A 15,065-nucleotide genomic window follows, 5' to 3' on the forward strand; every position below is an offset into this window, starting at 1 on the left:
GTTTCACAAACAGTCAACAATGCTGTCAAAATAATGTTTGTTCATAAAGGCCTCCCCCAAAAAAAACTACTGTAAAAGCTGTAATGTGCATGCCAGGCCACGAGTTGGCAATATAAAGAAACACGATCCGGAACAACTAAGTCATCTGAAGAAATTATGCAACTACAACACAATTCCAGTTTTTTTTTTATTATTCTTTTCACAGATGACTGTTTTCTGCATTTTGACAGAAATGCTAATACTGAATGCTAATACTAAAGGCTTCCCAATTGAGTTTCAAATGTTTTCAGGCTCCCCAAAAAGCTGTTGTCGTTTAAACAAGCGCAATCATTTTCGTACATTTTTCTGTGGTTGTATTTTACTATCGTAATATTTAAAGTTATGTAGCAGTATCATAGTTTCTATAAAAATAGTACGCTCGACATTAATATGTTTTAAAGGAAGACATTGTTCCTTTCTTCTTTAATTCCGCAGATATGGACGTGCATCGTAGTTGGTATTCTCGCAACGTATCAATTATCCACCATTATTCCAGTCCCCAAGAAACCTACAATCTCAGGTCTAAATGACTACAGGCCTGTCGCCTTGACATCTGTGGTCATGAAGTCCTTTGAACGTCTCGTGCTGGACCACCTCAAGAGCGTCACAGGTCCCTTACTGGACCCCACGAACAGGTCTGCGGATGATGCAGTCAACATGGGACTGCACTTCATCCTAGAACACCTCGACAGTGGGGACCTACGCGATGATCCTGTTTGTGGACTTCACTTCAGCGTTCAACACCATCATCCCCGAACTCCATCCATTTTCTGAGCCGCTTCTCCTCACTAGTGTCGCGGGCGTGCTGGAGCCTATCCCAGCTATCATCGGGCAGGATAATAAACTGGTTGCCAGCCAATCGCAGGGCACATAGACACAAACAACCATTCGCACTCACTGTCATGCCTACGGGCAATTTTAGAGTCTCCAATTCATGCATGTTTTTGGGATGTGGGAGGAAACCGGAGTGCCCGGAGGCACGGGGAGAACATGCAAACTCCACACAGGCGGGGCCGGGGATTGAACCCGGGTCCTCAGAACTGTGAGGCTGACGCTCTAACCATTCGGCCACCGTGCCGCCATCCCCGAACTCCTTTCCTCCAAGTTTCTCCAGCTCAGCGTCTCGCCTGCCATCTGCCAGTGGATTTACAGCTTCCTGACGGGCAGGATACAGCAGGTGAGGCTGGGAGAGACCACCTCCTGAAGTTTGCAGATGACACCACTGTCATCGGCCTCATCAAGGACGGTGACGAGTCTGCATATCGACAGGAAGTGGAGTAGCTGGAGCTGCGGTGCGGCCGACACAACCTGGAGCTGAACACGCTCTTCCAGCTCCTTCCCTCAGGTACCGATCAATGCAAACTAGAACTAGTAGACATTCCAACAGCTTCTTCCCTCTTGCAATCAACTCCTTAAACAGCTAACCTACAATTCCATTGCAACATGCTGCCAAATTTTGTTGTCACATTTCTGTCGGGCCAATTATATATTTACTCGTGTACTCACTGTAGTAGTCTCGCCACGCTGCACTATTTGCATATCTGTTGTTGACCAATACTGGCCACTCATGCAAAGTAGCATCTGCCCCATTTGCACACTGACTGAGGAGTATCTGCAACATTTGCACAATCAACAATGTCCCAGATTATCGCACTACTAGTCACTTTAAACTGCAAACATTCCTTGTCTCGACGCCCTTTGCACAATGGTCATTGCACCGGACTATTGCTATATTAGTCTTTCGAACTGCTCTAAGTGCTAGAGGACTCTGCATCTTTTTGCACAATTGTCCAAAAAAATAATAACTTGTACCGGCATTATCAGATAACTAGCAACCCTTTATTGCTCAGTGACTGTTTTTGTCAATGTCTTTATGTCTCAAAAGTGTTCTCTGTCAATTGACTGTCTGTTGTCCCCTTTCACACCGCCTATCATCATGAGCAATGTTATACCCGAGTCGTCTTTGTCATCTGGTTTTTCGATAGGCAAAGCGGGGAGAAAGAAAATCGATTAAAATTGTGAATCAGATTTTTGTGAGAAGAAAAAAAGATTTTATTTACGGCCATATCACATTGGCTTATGGCAGTGATTCAAAAAGTGTGGCGCAGTGTCCCTCTAGTGGCATGTGAAAGAATCACTGCCAAAGTACAGTTCAGTTGTAATTTACTTTTTAATACAATACATTTGCATTTATTCTTTCAGAACTTTTAGTTTTTAACTTAGATTTTAGGTACATGTGCAATACATTTTAATTCAATCATTATATGAGTAGCTTTACTTTACTTTAACAATTCTCTTTTTACTTGTTACTTAGAGAGCTAGGTATTTTTTCAGGTGGTACTTGGTGTAAAATGTTTGAGAACCACTGCCCTAGTGTACAATTTAACACCCTACACTCAATTCTCCTGCCCTATTGCATTGAAAGCAAACACTGGCGATGACATCACCTAGTTGCTGGATGCTGGGTTGCTGTGTGAAAGACAGACACAAAAATGTCCTGCTCCACTGTGTTCTGTGGGAAATCTGGCAGGCAATGTGGAATTTTGTGTGAAAGAAGCAACTTACGGTATATCTTCAGTCAAATCCCACATTTACCTGAAACTTTGTTTTCATTTCATACACTCAATTTGATCAGTTTGTCAGTCATCCACATTGTTACTACACTGAGGACAATTAAACCCGTTGTCTGGTGACACTAGCTTGCCAGCGCTGAGCTGGTGTTTACTGGTTCCATGACAATAGCCGGCACGGAGAGGCACTCGTCACCGCCACCAACGAAGCGACGTGCTGAGTCAGCCCGACGAGACTTTTCTCCTCACAATGAGGGCGGACGACTGTGAATAGCTCCAGCTCCCGCGACGTAAATCCAAACACAACGGCCCGAGCTTTTGTGCGCACGCTCGCGAACTTTCACAGCGCTCGTCAACGAGCAGTGTGGAGACTCAGTGTTTAGAATGCCAAGGAATGAGAGCATAGAAGTTGTTTCCTGCGTATGTCATCCCAGTAGAGCTGGGCGATTAATCGATTTTATCGATTAATTTTAGTTTATTTGTAAGGACACATGAAGCAGTTTGGAGTCCAGTATGAGTTGCCCCTCCCCCAATATATAAAAACGTAAGCGCTTTCGATTGCATCGGCGGTTATCCGCCATTTGTGGATAGCTTGTCGAGGCTCAGAAATGTAGTCGTGTGTAGACAAAAGAAAGATTCTAGATGAAGTATCATCCATTTTTCCAGGTTGTAGTCGATATTTGATTGACATTTGACAGTTAAGCGTGGTTTCAGCGCATTCAGCGGACTCACGTTTGGGAGCCGAGATTCTCTGTGGTGTGTCAAATTTAGAAAGTATGCGCTTTAAAGCTGCAAATATTTTGCCAAGATTGCCTTGCCTCACCTGTACAACTCTACAAAAGAGTGTGAGAGAGCTAGTGTATTTACTGAGGATCGCGTTTACATAACATTTTGATAAAAGGGAATTTTTTCTTCCAAGAGGAAGCACTTATTTTCACATTATCTGTAAAAGAAGTCCTGTGGAAGTTGATGCAAGTTCCAGAAGGAAAAGAAAAACAATCAAACAAAAATTATTTTGAAGAAGACATTTGCTTTTGCCAAAAACAAAGGAGGAAAAAACTATTAAAATCAAAAATTTGATTTTTTGATTTGTTAATCACCAAGCCCCACATCACAGTCTTGCATATTGACTCTCAGACACTGGTGGAGGGGTCTGGTATTTGTAGCCATTAGCGCTAATGCTCCTGCCTCGAACGAGCTGTGGTCAACCATTAATCCACACAGACTGACAAACATGCTGCTTTGACTTGTACAACGCCATATTAAAGTCAGCACTCTTCCCTGACTGACCCACAAAAACAGACACAGTAACTTTAATGGGAGCAATGTATTTTTGTACACATGACACTTTTACAGCAATTGAGCATAAGCTACAATATTGGAATACCTGCAGGAAGTGAAAAGTTAAGAAAACGGAGTTGCTTGCAGCTATCACACCTTTCGCTCTTCTAGGAAGATTTTTTTTAACGTTGGTTCCTCAACCAGTGTGATGTGACGTATCCTAGTACATAGTGTGCATAGACTACCTGGACCTTTTTGGTCCAAAGCATGACTTCAAAGTACAATACTAAGTGCTATAGACCATATCAGTGTAGATTGTATCTTAAAGTTTGCTTCAAGAAGAGTGTTACACAAATATCAAGAAAAAGCTTCCCGCTCTAGACGGTTCTTGACAATGCAAACTTATGTTCGCCATACATTCAAATTATATTTATAATAAAGCCAAAAGGAAAAGAAAAGTGCATTTGAAGCCAACAGAAGTCGTTGTGAGTAACAAAACACGAAGAAACGATCGAGAGAAACCATCAGTAGTCTTTTTACTGCGATGAAGATGAAACGTTAGCCTGCTTGCATTATCAGAAGAAACAAGTTAGATGGTTCAGTGCATAATGACACACCAAAGGACATTGACTCCATTAAATAAGCTATGGATACACACAAACATGCACATTGTTTTTCTCAACAGCAGTGATGATTAACCAGGACAACAGTGGCGGTTAGAGACCCGACGCGAATATCAACACTTTCTTGCACCTAAAAATGTTTAGAAGTGCCTACAGTGTATTACTACTGTGGTGCCTTGACGTATGAGTTTAATTCATTCCGTGAAAACGCTTGTAACTCAAAATTGAATGCAAGCTTTAATGTGTAGCAATGTTGGAAAATGCATAACACAGACTGTACATACAGAATATACCTCCATTTTTATTCACATTTTAGTTCAGTAATCTTAACACATATTTAGAAAACATATACAGTAGCTTACATTGGATGGTGTTGATTGTTGCCGTGTTATTATATTAAATATACACACGTGTCAGAAATGTAGGATTACTTGATTACCAGAATGGCAGCTAACTCCCACTATGCTAACCGCTATCTAGCCTTGAGGCTAAAGTTAGGCAAAGTCAACGCTCTTTTAGCTAAACTAAGCCAAGCTATCAACTATACTGGGTAATTAAGTGAAAGTTTCAAATTTAATTTCCACTTGTCTTTGCACCCAGTTAGGTAGTATGAGATGTGCGACATGTGTCGGGATCATAGTTGTTTATAAGCCACTTCGTCATCGTGTTGTGTCTTTGCCACTGCATCCTGAAGTTTCTCTATACCCCGTCAACTTTTAGCCCTCATCTTAGCACATCCAAGGGGATTGGACAATTTATAACATAGCTGATATTAACAATTATACAGAAAAAAAACAACAACAAAAAGCGAGTCAGTTTGCTAGTCTTTCCGTTTCAAGTTTAGCTTATCTTCCCAATCTCGGCCCCCAACATGGCAGACCAACAAAAAAAAAAAAAACTATCTGAAGGTGTGAATATGCGCATGGATGGTTACCTGTCGCCACTGTTCCCAAAGTCAGATCGGATAGGCTACATATCAACCGTGACCCTAAGGAGGCCATGAATAGTGCTACAGAAAAGTAATAGTTGGCTGGATGATGATTTTAAATGTTATTTTTCACTTTTTTTTTTCCAGTTAATGTGCCTGTAATGATTTTGTGTGTGCCTTCTGCAACAAGGGACCATTTAGTATCAATTAATGTAAAACACACAATTGGCAGACAGAGCATTTATTTTAAAATGGCATGACAATAAATTATGCTAAATTGCTGCTCCTCCGTTTGAGAGCACTTTGACAACCACTAATTTGTGTCATGTGCGGGCTGCTTGCACTCAGAAGACTCAATTCAAACCATCTAAATGTTTGTGGACAGTTGAACTAACGGCAGACATTTGCAATAAACAAGGGCAAGTTTGTGTGTGTGTGTTTTTTTTTTTTTAAAGCTATTTTTTTAAGCTAACATCTGCTGGACTGTGGTGGAGTGACAAATAGGGAGGGGCGGGGTCGTCCGTCTTCTCCTTACCTGTAGACGGCGGACACCTGTGGCGGGAGAAGCCATAATGGCTTCCAGGTGACTTCACTCCACGGACGATTCCAGCACGAAATCCACTTAAATCCGAAAACGACCCACACCAGCAACGAGGGTGAAACGGGAGGAGCGCCCGTCCTGGCCGCCGGAGAGTGTGTGAACGTGAGTGGGTCAACCGCCGGACGTACGAGCGAATAACGACTACGCTTCCTCCTCCAGTCAGTCAAGCGTCTGGAAAAGTAGCAGAGTGAGCACCCCCACCCACCCGGGTCACATGGAGCCGTCCACACGCGATATGTGACGTCACACAATGGCCATCAACAGCACTGATGAGAAACTCTTTATACATGGAGGGGGGAGAAAAGCTTCCAAACCAACCTTTGCCCACTTGGTTAAATTCATCTCTATAAACCCTCAATCCCTACTTGAAATTACAATTATGAAATGTATAACTTTATTAAAAGTTAGTGATCCATTTTTTTGTTTAAATCCATGATCCAATTTATGCCCTGACCAAAATGCTCAAATATGAGATTTTCTGGATTTTGGCCCTTTAAATACCAAGTTAGTATTTTTTGCATGTCATGATGAGGTCAATGAGTGTGACGAGACTGCTGAACGTTATAAATGGAATCATCATCATTAGTCTTGCACTTTAGCTGCGTTGTCTTCCCCCTCCCCTCGCTGAAAAAAAAAAATCTTTCACACGACACTACGAATGTAAAGTGTTACAATAGTATATAAAATGTTAGGGAGAAAAGTTATATTGTAACAATTTAAACTTGTTCGTGAGGTCTACTGTAACCTTAGCTGCTTTTGATAAACCCTACATGTATTCCGTCATGTGCTTCAGTTTTCTACCACATGAGAGCAGTGGTGGCTTAATACATGAAGTGAAGCTGAGTCCTTATTAGTGAATGGTTAAGGTTTTGGCTGTGAAATGAGATTTGACACGTTGTTCTAAAGTGGAGTCCATTTATTGTGCGTACAGTTGATCAATTTGCATGCGGAAGAAAGACTTGAGCTCAGCCCTCTTGGCCTTCAGTGTGGGGGTCAAGAGGCCATTCTCAATGGTGAACTGCTCAGGGTGTAGGTACGCATCCTTCACCTGCACAGGGATGACATTTAATAGTAGGAATAGAGATTAGATGTTGAGAACAGCTATTTTTACTTTTATCTGTTGAAGCAGTTACCTGCTCAAAGGACTTCAGTCCTGCTTCTTTTCCCAGACTGATCATCTCTGAGAGAACAGCTCTCTTTATTTCCTTCAAGAACAAAAACAAACCATTAAGTTTCAATGAGAACCTTCTTCACGTTTTCTCTGAGAATCACACAGCAGCATTGCCTTGTTTTTGCAGAGTTCTTCAATGGAGCCCTGGATTCCAAGGTTCTTGGCAAAACCCGGCAAGACCTCCGGATCGGGGACCACAACTGCAACCAGGAAGGCCTGGGGGAGCGTTTTTCCAACTTTAGAGACTGTTGGTTGTGTGCAGGTTTCACAACGGTCTCACCTGTAGACTGTCTCCGTGCACATAGACTTGGGCCACGGGGGCACTACGCACATAGATGTTTTCAACCTTCTCTGGTGCGATGTATTCGCCCTGAGCCAGCTTGAAAATGTTCTTCTTGCGGTCGATGATCTTTAGAACTCCACTCTGGTCACCAGGACAAAACCAGTTGCCAGTCCCAATAGTTAAAAAAAAAAAAAAAAAAAAAAAAAACAAGAATTGAGGTCCTTACCGGCAGCCATTTCCCAATGTCTCCAGTGTGGAGCCAACCATCATTATCCAAAGCCTCAGCAGTCTTCTCTGGGTCTTTCAAGTAACCCTTGAACACATTTGTACCCTTGATGCACACCTGTAGAAAACCAAATCCAGGCACTTTAGTCAACCTATACCGTAATTTCTTCAGAAACAGTCCAAACTCACCTCGCCTTCACCATTGGATGAAAAGTAATTCATCTCTTCCACATCCACCAGCTTCACCACATTACAAGGCAGAGGCACGCCGACGTGTCCTACAGTAAACACGTAACAACCATCGTTGCGGCTTCCCTTTATGCAGATGAAGTAAAGCAATTGGAATTCATCCTACCAGAGGTGGCGTCTCCCGGCATGGTGAAGGTGCAGCCAGCCGTGCACTCCGTTTGGCCGTACGCTTCAAAGATCTACAAGCAGTCATCGGAGAAGCAGTGGATTTCATGGAGAGACAATGCTCATGCACTCTAGTCTCCCAAACATGAGCGGGGCTTTATCATTAATTCTCCAACTGAGTGCACGTAACCGTAGTAACCCAAAATAGAAAGTCCTGTGACTTTCAATTGGTTGTCCTTTCAGAGGCTCTTCATAGTGTCACAGACTTTTTGCCAGCAATTTACTGTTATCTGGTCCAGGTCTGTCTTCTTTTTTTGCCCAGTTATGATGGGTTAGACCCTAGCCCCTACCCTGACCAAGATGAGCAGTACAAAAAGGGATGATGTTGGTAGTGCAGTGATTTACATAGCCAACGTCTGTGCCAGTGGTTTGGAATCAAATCCTATTCACTGGACCATTGACAATCACCTTACAGTTGACAGTCAAGCAGTCCTGATCGAGTCCGTCTTTATCCAGTCGGGGATGGCTTTTGGTCTGCAGTGTAGTGGTTCACAGACTTTTGCACATGAATTAGAATTGGTTCCTGATCACGCTGCAATTTGTCAATCAGTCCATTTGTTGCTTGTGATAGATGTCCCCCACCAGTCTCTACAGGGGCTGTTGGCAGTTTAGTTCACATTTGCGCCAGTGGCTTGGGATCTACTGAGACTCATTGGCCCATTGACAATCACCCTGCAATTAACTCAAGCAGTTTGCAGCTGTAGTCTACCATTTGTTCCAATAAAGCTCTTTTTGAAGACTTGATTGATAAGCTCTGCAGTTTATGACGTTTAACAATTTTACCTGGCAACCAAGCGAGGCCCTGAGGAAGTCCAGCACTGTAGGAGAGATGGGCGCTGCCCCCGTAACCATGACTCGCACTCGTCCACCCAGAGACTCCTAATCAAATTGCCACAGTCACTTTCTGGTCATAGTTTTGTCCCATCATGACGAGTCGTGGTTGTACCTGTACTTTGCGGAAGATGAGCTTGTCCCAAAGGCTGTTGTTCCGGACGATGCCCTCCCGCACCTCGGCCAGTTTCCTCTGCGCCGCAAAGTTGAGCAGCCATTTTTTGAAAGGTGTTGTAGCACCGCTCTGCACCTGGATAAGGGAGAGAATGGGCCTTATGAGTATTTTTATTTTTTTTTAATTATATAAACTTCGGGATGCGTGTCACATCAAGCAAGTCCACAAAATGCACCGCTAACTTTGTCGTAGACCCGGTTGAGAAGTCGCGGCACGACTGGGAAGATGGTGGGTTGAAGGGTCTTCATGTCGTCCGGCAGCAATCTGATGTCCCCCTGGAAGAAGCCAACTCGCGCACCGGCACCAAACACGACAGTCTGCAGGAAAAATTAGCAAGTTGAAGCCATTAAGTGTAAGAGACGAGTTTGAAATTATACTGTTTTGGAATCATATTTTGTGGTCTTTACAGCTCAACATTTAGATGGGGTGTCAATTACTTTTGTTCGTTCGGTCTCCATCTCACACAAAGAGCAGGGGTTAATTGTAATACTTTGAAAAGGTTCAGAAACCTGTCAGGTGGAGTCTACCCTCTGCAACACTGAACCTTTTAGTTCAAGGAACTACAAGTACCAAGTGCTTTAGGTGGAAACGCTTCGAGCGCAACACAAGAATCAACTTTTACAACATCAAGTGACGTTCTTACCTGTACGACTCTTTCAAACATGTGCGCTAACGGCAGGAACGAAATGCTAACGTCCTCGGTATTTGGAACAATGGCCGTCTATGGGGACACAGAGACAGTTTGCAGTTTGCAATGCAATTGAAAGTTGCATTTTCCCCAAAAACGATTACCTCAAAAGTTTTGAGGACACCAGCAGCATCAGCGACGACATTCTCATGAGTCAGTATCGCGCCCTTGGGATTTCCTTTCAAAAGGATGTTAAACAGAACATTAGATCACTTTCAATGTCACAAAAACATGGTGAGTGGAGTTATGTTCACCTGTAGTTCCACTGGTGAAGCAGACAATGCTGAGGTCTTGTGGTTTTGGAGGCTGTGGTAGACAAGAAAACAGTCTTAGCGTGCGCCATCATTAAATAATCAATCATCATCGATGGCCGTGATACCAACAGCAGCATTGACCTACACTGCAAAAACTCAAGTCTTACCGAGTGAATCCATCTTATTTCTAGTGAAAACCTTACTGTGCTTATTTTAAGACAAAAAGACTTGTTTTAAGATACAAGATCTTATCAAGGAAAGTCATACTAGTTTCATTGGCAGACTTTTCACTTGACAAGATTTTTGTTTTGTTTTTAGGGAAAAATAAAAACAAAAGTCCAAGCCATCTTAAACTAATCACAAAGATGTTTTCACTAGAAATAAGAAATTCACAAAATAAGATTTGGATTTTTTGCAATTTACACTTTATTCCGAACTAGTAGAGATGACGTACTTGGCAAAGCTGTATGCAGTTATATTGCGTTTTTTGTGTAGCATTGATGGTTTCGATAACTGCAACGTGCTAGTGGTGGTATTAAGAGTTGAATTATGTTGGTACCTGGGCCACTGGAGGCCCAGGTACCAAATAAACGGTCTGCCACTGCATTTTATAAAAATTAATAAAATCACTTACCACTGGCTTCTGGGGGTTGCTTTTCCCTGCAGACTGTGTAGCGCAAAAGAAATTTAGTCCAGCCCGTAAATAATAACCAGCCCATTACTTTTGATCATATACAAGTGACGCTTCGATACCTCCACATCCTGCATGGACACCACATCCACACCGCATTTGACCCCTCGCTCTGCCAAGTCAAAGTCGAACGAGTCCATGACGACGATTGTTTTTAGAGAGAGGGTCTGGCCTTTCTCACGGCTCTGCAGCAGAACTTCTGCCTTTTTCTGGTTATCGCACAACACCGTAGAGATGTCAGCTAAAACACACGAAACAAATAGTAAACAACAAAGAGCTCAAATGAAATTAAAGCAGCTAAATCTAAAATGTGTCAAACTCGAGGCTCAGACCATAACGCATCTCAGACAGCATTTCCCAACCACTGTGGAGCGAGAGCATCAGGTGAGCTGCGGGATATTATCCAATTTCACTTCATTGAAAAATCATTTTCTACAAATAATGCATCTTTGTTCATCTAACTACACCAACATTGTAGCGTGAGGAACAACAATTAAATGCCGTTTCACTGGATAAAATTACCATGCATCCACCTGTTGCAATTGATACAACAGAACAAGCTTTGTGTTCAACAGGCGCAGATTCACACCATCCTGATCCTTCAGTATATAAACGAACTTTTTTCTGGGAAACATGAAGGGGCCTCTTCAGAAAGTTAAACCTTTATACCACCTTGCCTTAAGGGAAAAGGTCATCGGGTCACGGAATTAAAAAGGAAAAAAAAAAAAACAGCACCGTTTCAAATGTTTTCAACTCCACTTTACCAAACAGACACCGTGATGTAAATCTCTAGCATCAAACTATTTTCCAAAGATTGACTAAAAAAAGTGTTGCTTTGATCAATGCGCGCCTGCATTTATTTCAATCAGGCTGTCGTCAACAGTGGGAATCGCATTAAGCTAAACTTTGATGTAAAAATTCACTGCCCCCAGCAGTCCAATAAATGTCAAATTGTCATTCTACTGCTATTACGTAAATTATGGGTGCCAAAAAAATAGCTATGTTGCGGTCCAATATTAGCTAATTTTATAGCACAACTGCCGCTTACTTGTGATTTGTCACTTCTACTAAATCAGTGTTGTGTTTTGCTTCTGTACTAAAGCACCTGCACATAGAGTGCTTACATGAATCCGTGGCCTGTTGCTTGAAATAGTGCTGCTGTAAAGGGTTATGATTAACATCCTTCCGTAAAGCTCGGTCAGGAGTGACCTATGGAAAAGGTGACTTGCATTGAAGCAATTTTATTTATTTATTTTAATTTGAACAATCTTTCCTACAACTACTTCTAGGTCATCTCGCTCAGATAGAAAAATGAAGATTCCTAAAACAAAGTAGTCCAACAGGGCCTTCGTACGGCTTTAAAGAGCTTGGATCTTGTGCTCCCGCAGGGAACAAGGAGCTACTGGACTCACTCTCTGCTGTGTAATAAGCAATTACCTTGGTCGATAATGAACACCAGAGCGTCGGGACCCAAGGTGTCGTACAGCGGGACCGCCACCATGGAGTAGGTGTAACACGCCTGTTCACCAATAATCCACTGCAAACAAGCAATCCAACAAGAAAATTAATCTCTCGGGGGAGGGCTTCAAGGTGCAACATTATGGCTCACCTCAGGTCTGTTCTGAGCAAAGATGCCGATGAAAGTGTCCGGGGTGGGCTTCAAGCCCCTCTGAAGGAGCCCTGAGCCCAAGTGCTCCGCTCTGTCAGACACCTTCAAAGGCAGGAGAGCTTTTATTGCTCCGCTTTCGTTACACCGCTGAGCCGGATTGAGGCCTCGTGTGGCGTTTTTACCTGTTTGTAGCTGAGCCACTGGTACGGCCTCCCCGCTTTCCTGAAGCCCAAACACGGCCCGTTACCTGCAAGCACGAGAAACCATGAGCTTTACAAACGATGCAAATTTTTGTGCCAAAGGCCACATTCGATTTTTTAAAATCATCATTTATTCTAATGTAATAAATTGACATTTTAACATTAACCAGCTAATTGTAATAAGTACAGTTTTACAATAAACAAGTATCCAATGAGAAATTCATACAAATGTGACTAAATAAATGCTACATCAACAGATAATCAAGGACTGTATACCATATTTAGCTAGAACGTAAAATATTAGAAACAGCTTTCTGTATGCCACTGGAAACCACAGTCATGAAAAACATGCTAAAATCTAAAATCAATTCCAGGCATGGAAATGGCTGACTCGCATTATAATGACAGTCTTTTCACTATCAAGGCACCACAGTAGAAAACAGTGACAAGGTGTGACATTTTGCTGCATGCTTTGAATAGGAAAAAAGTATAATAAAAGATATGGATTGCATTAGCTTATGTTCTTAAAACCATCTTTTCAATAGGATATTTTTGTTATTGGGAACAAATGAGTTGTTGGTGTAGCTTTACCATTTTAGACTAATTCTTTTTTTATTTTTTTATTTTTAAATGCCAAATATCCTCTGGCAAATATTTAATCTATAGCCACTCAACACAGCCAAATACTCTGAAATAATAATGATGATGCTTCAGTGGTTCTATATTGCACTCCTGGTGCAATATAGCACTATTGTACACCACAGGTTTTTTACTGACGGATAGTTCTACGTGGCACCATGGACTTCTTCAGAACTCAAGACCATTTGGTGCTATATAGAACCATTGGACAATTATTCTACATAATTGACCATAGAAAAACAATAATGTTACACCTCATACATGCATTAAACATTTATGCTGATCAAAACATATTGCACACAACAATTTGCAAGTATAAAATATACTGTACATAGTGCGTGTGTCAGGTGACGTGTGATGTCTGCGAGTGTGTGAGAGTCTCTGGGCGTGAGTGTACTCAGTGCATTTACATTTTACTGTCCAATAAACAGCTGACCAGCGCATCAGTGACTGGCTCTCTTTTCCCACATGTGAGGGGTTTACAGTAAGTACACAGTAGCCTACTGTAAAAACAATCACTACAAACCAACAAAAATCTGCACTATAGCAGGGGAACAATTTAATATTTTGGTTTTATTTAGTTCGCTGTGCTATTGCATACTGTATATATTTCTTAATGAAGTCACCTGACACTTTCAGGCCCCTCTGGAACACCTCATAGATTGTCTTTGCATCGACATAGTGGTAAGCCAGCAGGTTGTTGTTATCCTTGAGCAAGGCCACCTTTCTGGCTCCATCCTAAGGAGAAGAGGATGAAGGACAAATCCTTTTTTTTTTAAAAAACATTCAAGGCATCTTAGCATCGAACCTTGATGCCCAGGGTTTGGCATTTGAGGTCAGCAGGGGACCGCAAGGGGGTGGGCCTGGTGTTGAGGTAGAAGAGCGTGGCGGCCGCCAGGGCGAACAGCGAGATGACGGCCGGCGTGGGGAGTGGCGAAAAGAGCACCTGGAAGAGGAACTCCATGGCGCACGCACTCCTCTGCTGGGAGACCAACAACAACAAGAGGAGAAACGGGTCGGGTTAGGTTGGGGCGTCTTGACTCCGTAGATCGAGGTCAAAGTCAACACCTTGCACAACAGGTCAAACTGTAAATCACAAGATAGTTGCACTCGCCAAAGTCAAAAGCGCAACAAGTTTTCTCAAAACTAAAATGGGCTTGGAACATGACAATTGTTTTTCTGAAACAGTGGAAAGAGTGCCAACCAGACTTCAGATCAGGGATGGGCAAAGTATGCCCTACAGGCCACATATGGCAAAAACAAAATGAGAGCATTTTTTTATTTAAAAAAAAAAAAAAAAAAAGTAAAATTTACAGCCACATTTTTTATTTTAGCCAATCTACAATTGATCTAGCCCATCTGTCCAGTTTCAAAATTAAATTTAGCCCTCAAACAAGTTTGCCCACCCCTGGTATAGCCTGAACAGCACCAATAATCCAAGGACAGACCCTTGTGGGACACCACCCCTACCTTTGACACCCATTCCCATTTGCCAAGTGTAAGCCAACTGACAAAAATAAATATTTGGACAGAGACAAGTTCAAATTATTATTAACGCAACTATACATCAAATGTTCTCACCGGTCGTTGGCCGGTCCTGTCGGCGTGAACACGACGAAGAACCTCTTCAGTCACAAAGATTGAGAAGTCATAGTAGTCATAAAAATCACACACAGAAGGACCTTTAAACTTTGGCCGTAATAAAGCAGCATGAGTAGAGCCTCTATCGACTGAACTGTGTTCAACAACCAAAAAAAATAGATTTTTTTTTTTTTTTTTTTTTAAAAACACCCTATATTTATTGTCTTTCATATTTTGATAGCTTCGATCCGATCCAGGATGC

At 42.3% G+C, this 15,065-nt stretch overlaps 1 protein-coding gene across 1 annotated transcript; it reads right to left on the reverse strand.

Annotated features, from left to right (window-relative positions):
* Positions 1-6,958: 6,958 nt before the first annotated feature.
* acsl5 (acyl-CoA synthetase long chain family member 5) lies at positions 6,959-14,186 on the reverse strand. The gene is made up of 20 exons (XM_061705816.1): positions 14,031-14,186; positions 13,849-13,960; positions 12,566-12,630; positions 12,384-12,485; positions 12,212-12,311; positions 10,837-11,015; positions 10,718-10,750; positions 10,084-10,135; positions 9,934-10,007; positions 9,785-9,862; positions 9,324-9,458; positions 9,082-9,216; positions 8,919-9,014; positions 8,077-8,149; positions 7,911-7,999; positions 7,723-7,839; positions 7,494-7,637; positions 7,328-7,429; positions 7,176-7,247; positions 6,959-7,090 (listed from the first exon to the last, which is right to left on the reverse strand). The coding sequence occupies exons 1-20, from the start codon at positions 14,184-14,186 to the stop codon at positions 6,959-6,961; spliced, it is 2,046 nt and encodes a 681-aa protein (XP_061561800.1).
* Between the last annotated feature and the right edge of the window lie 879 nt (positions 14,187-15,065).

This window comes from Phycodurus eques, chromosome 19 (assembly GCF_024500275.1).
Source record: "Phycodurus eques isolate BA_2022a chromosome 19, UOR_Pequ_1.1, whole genome shotgun sequence".
Taxonomy (NCBI): Eukaryota; Metazoa; Chordata; class Actinopteri; order Syngnathiformes; family Syngnathidae; genus Phycodurus; species Phycodurus eques.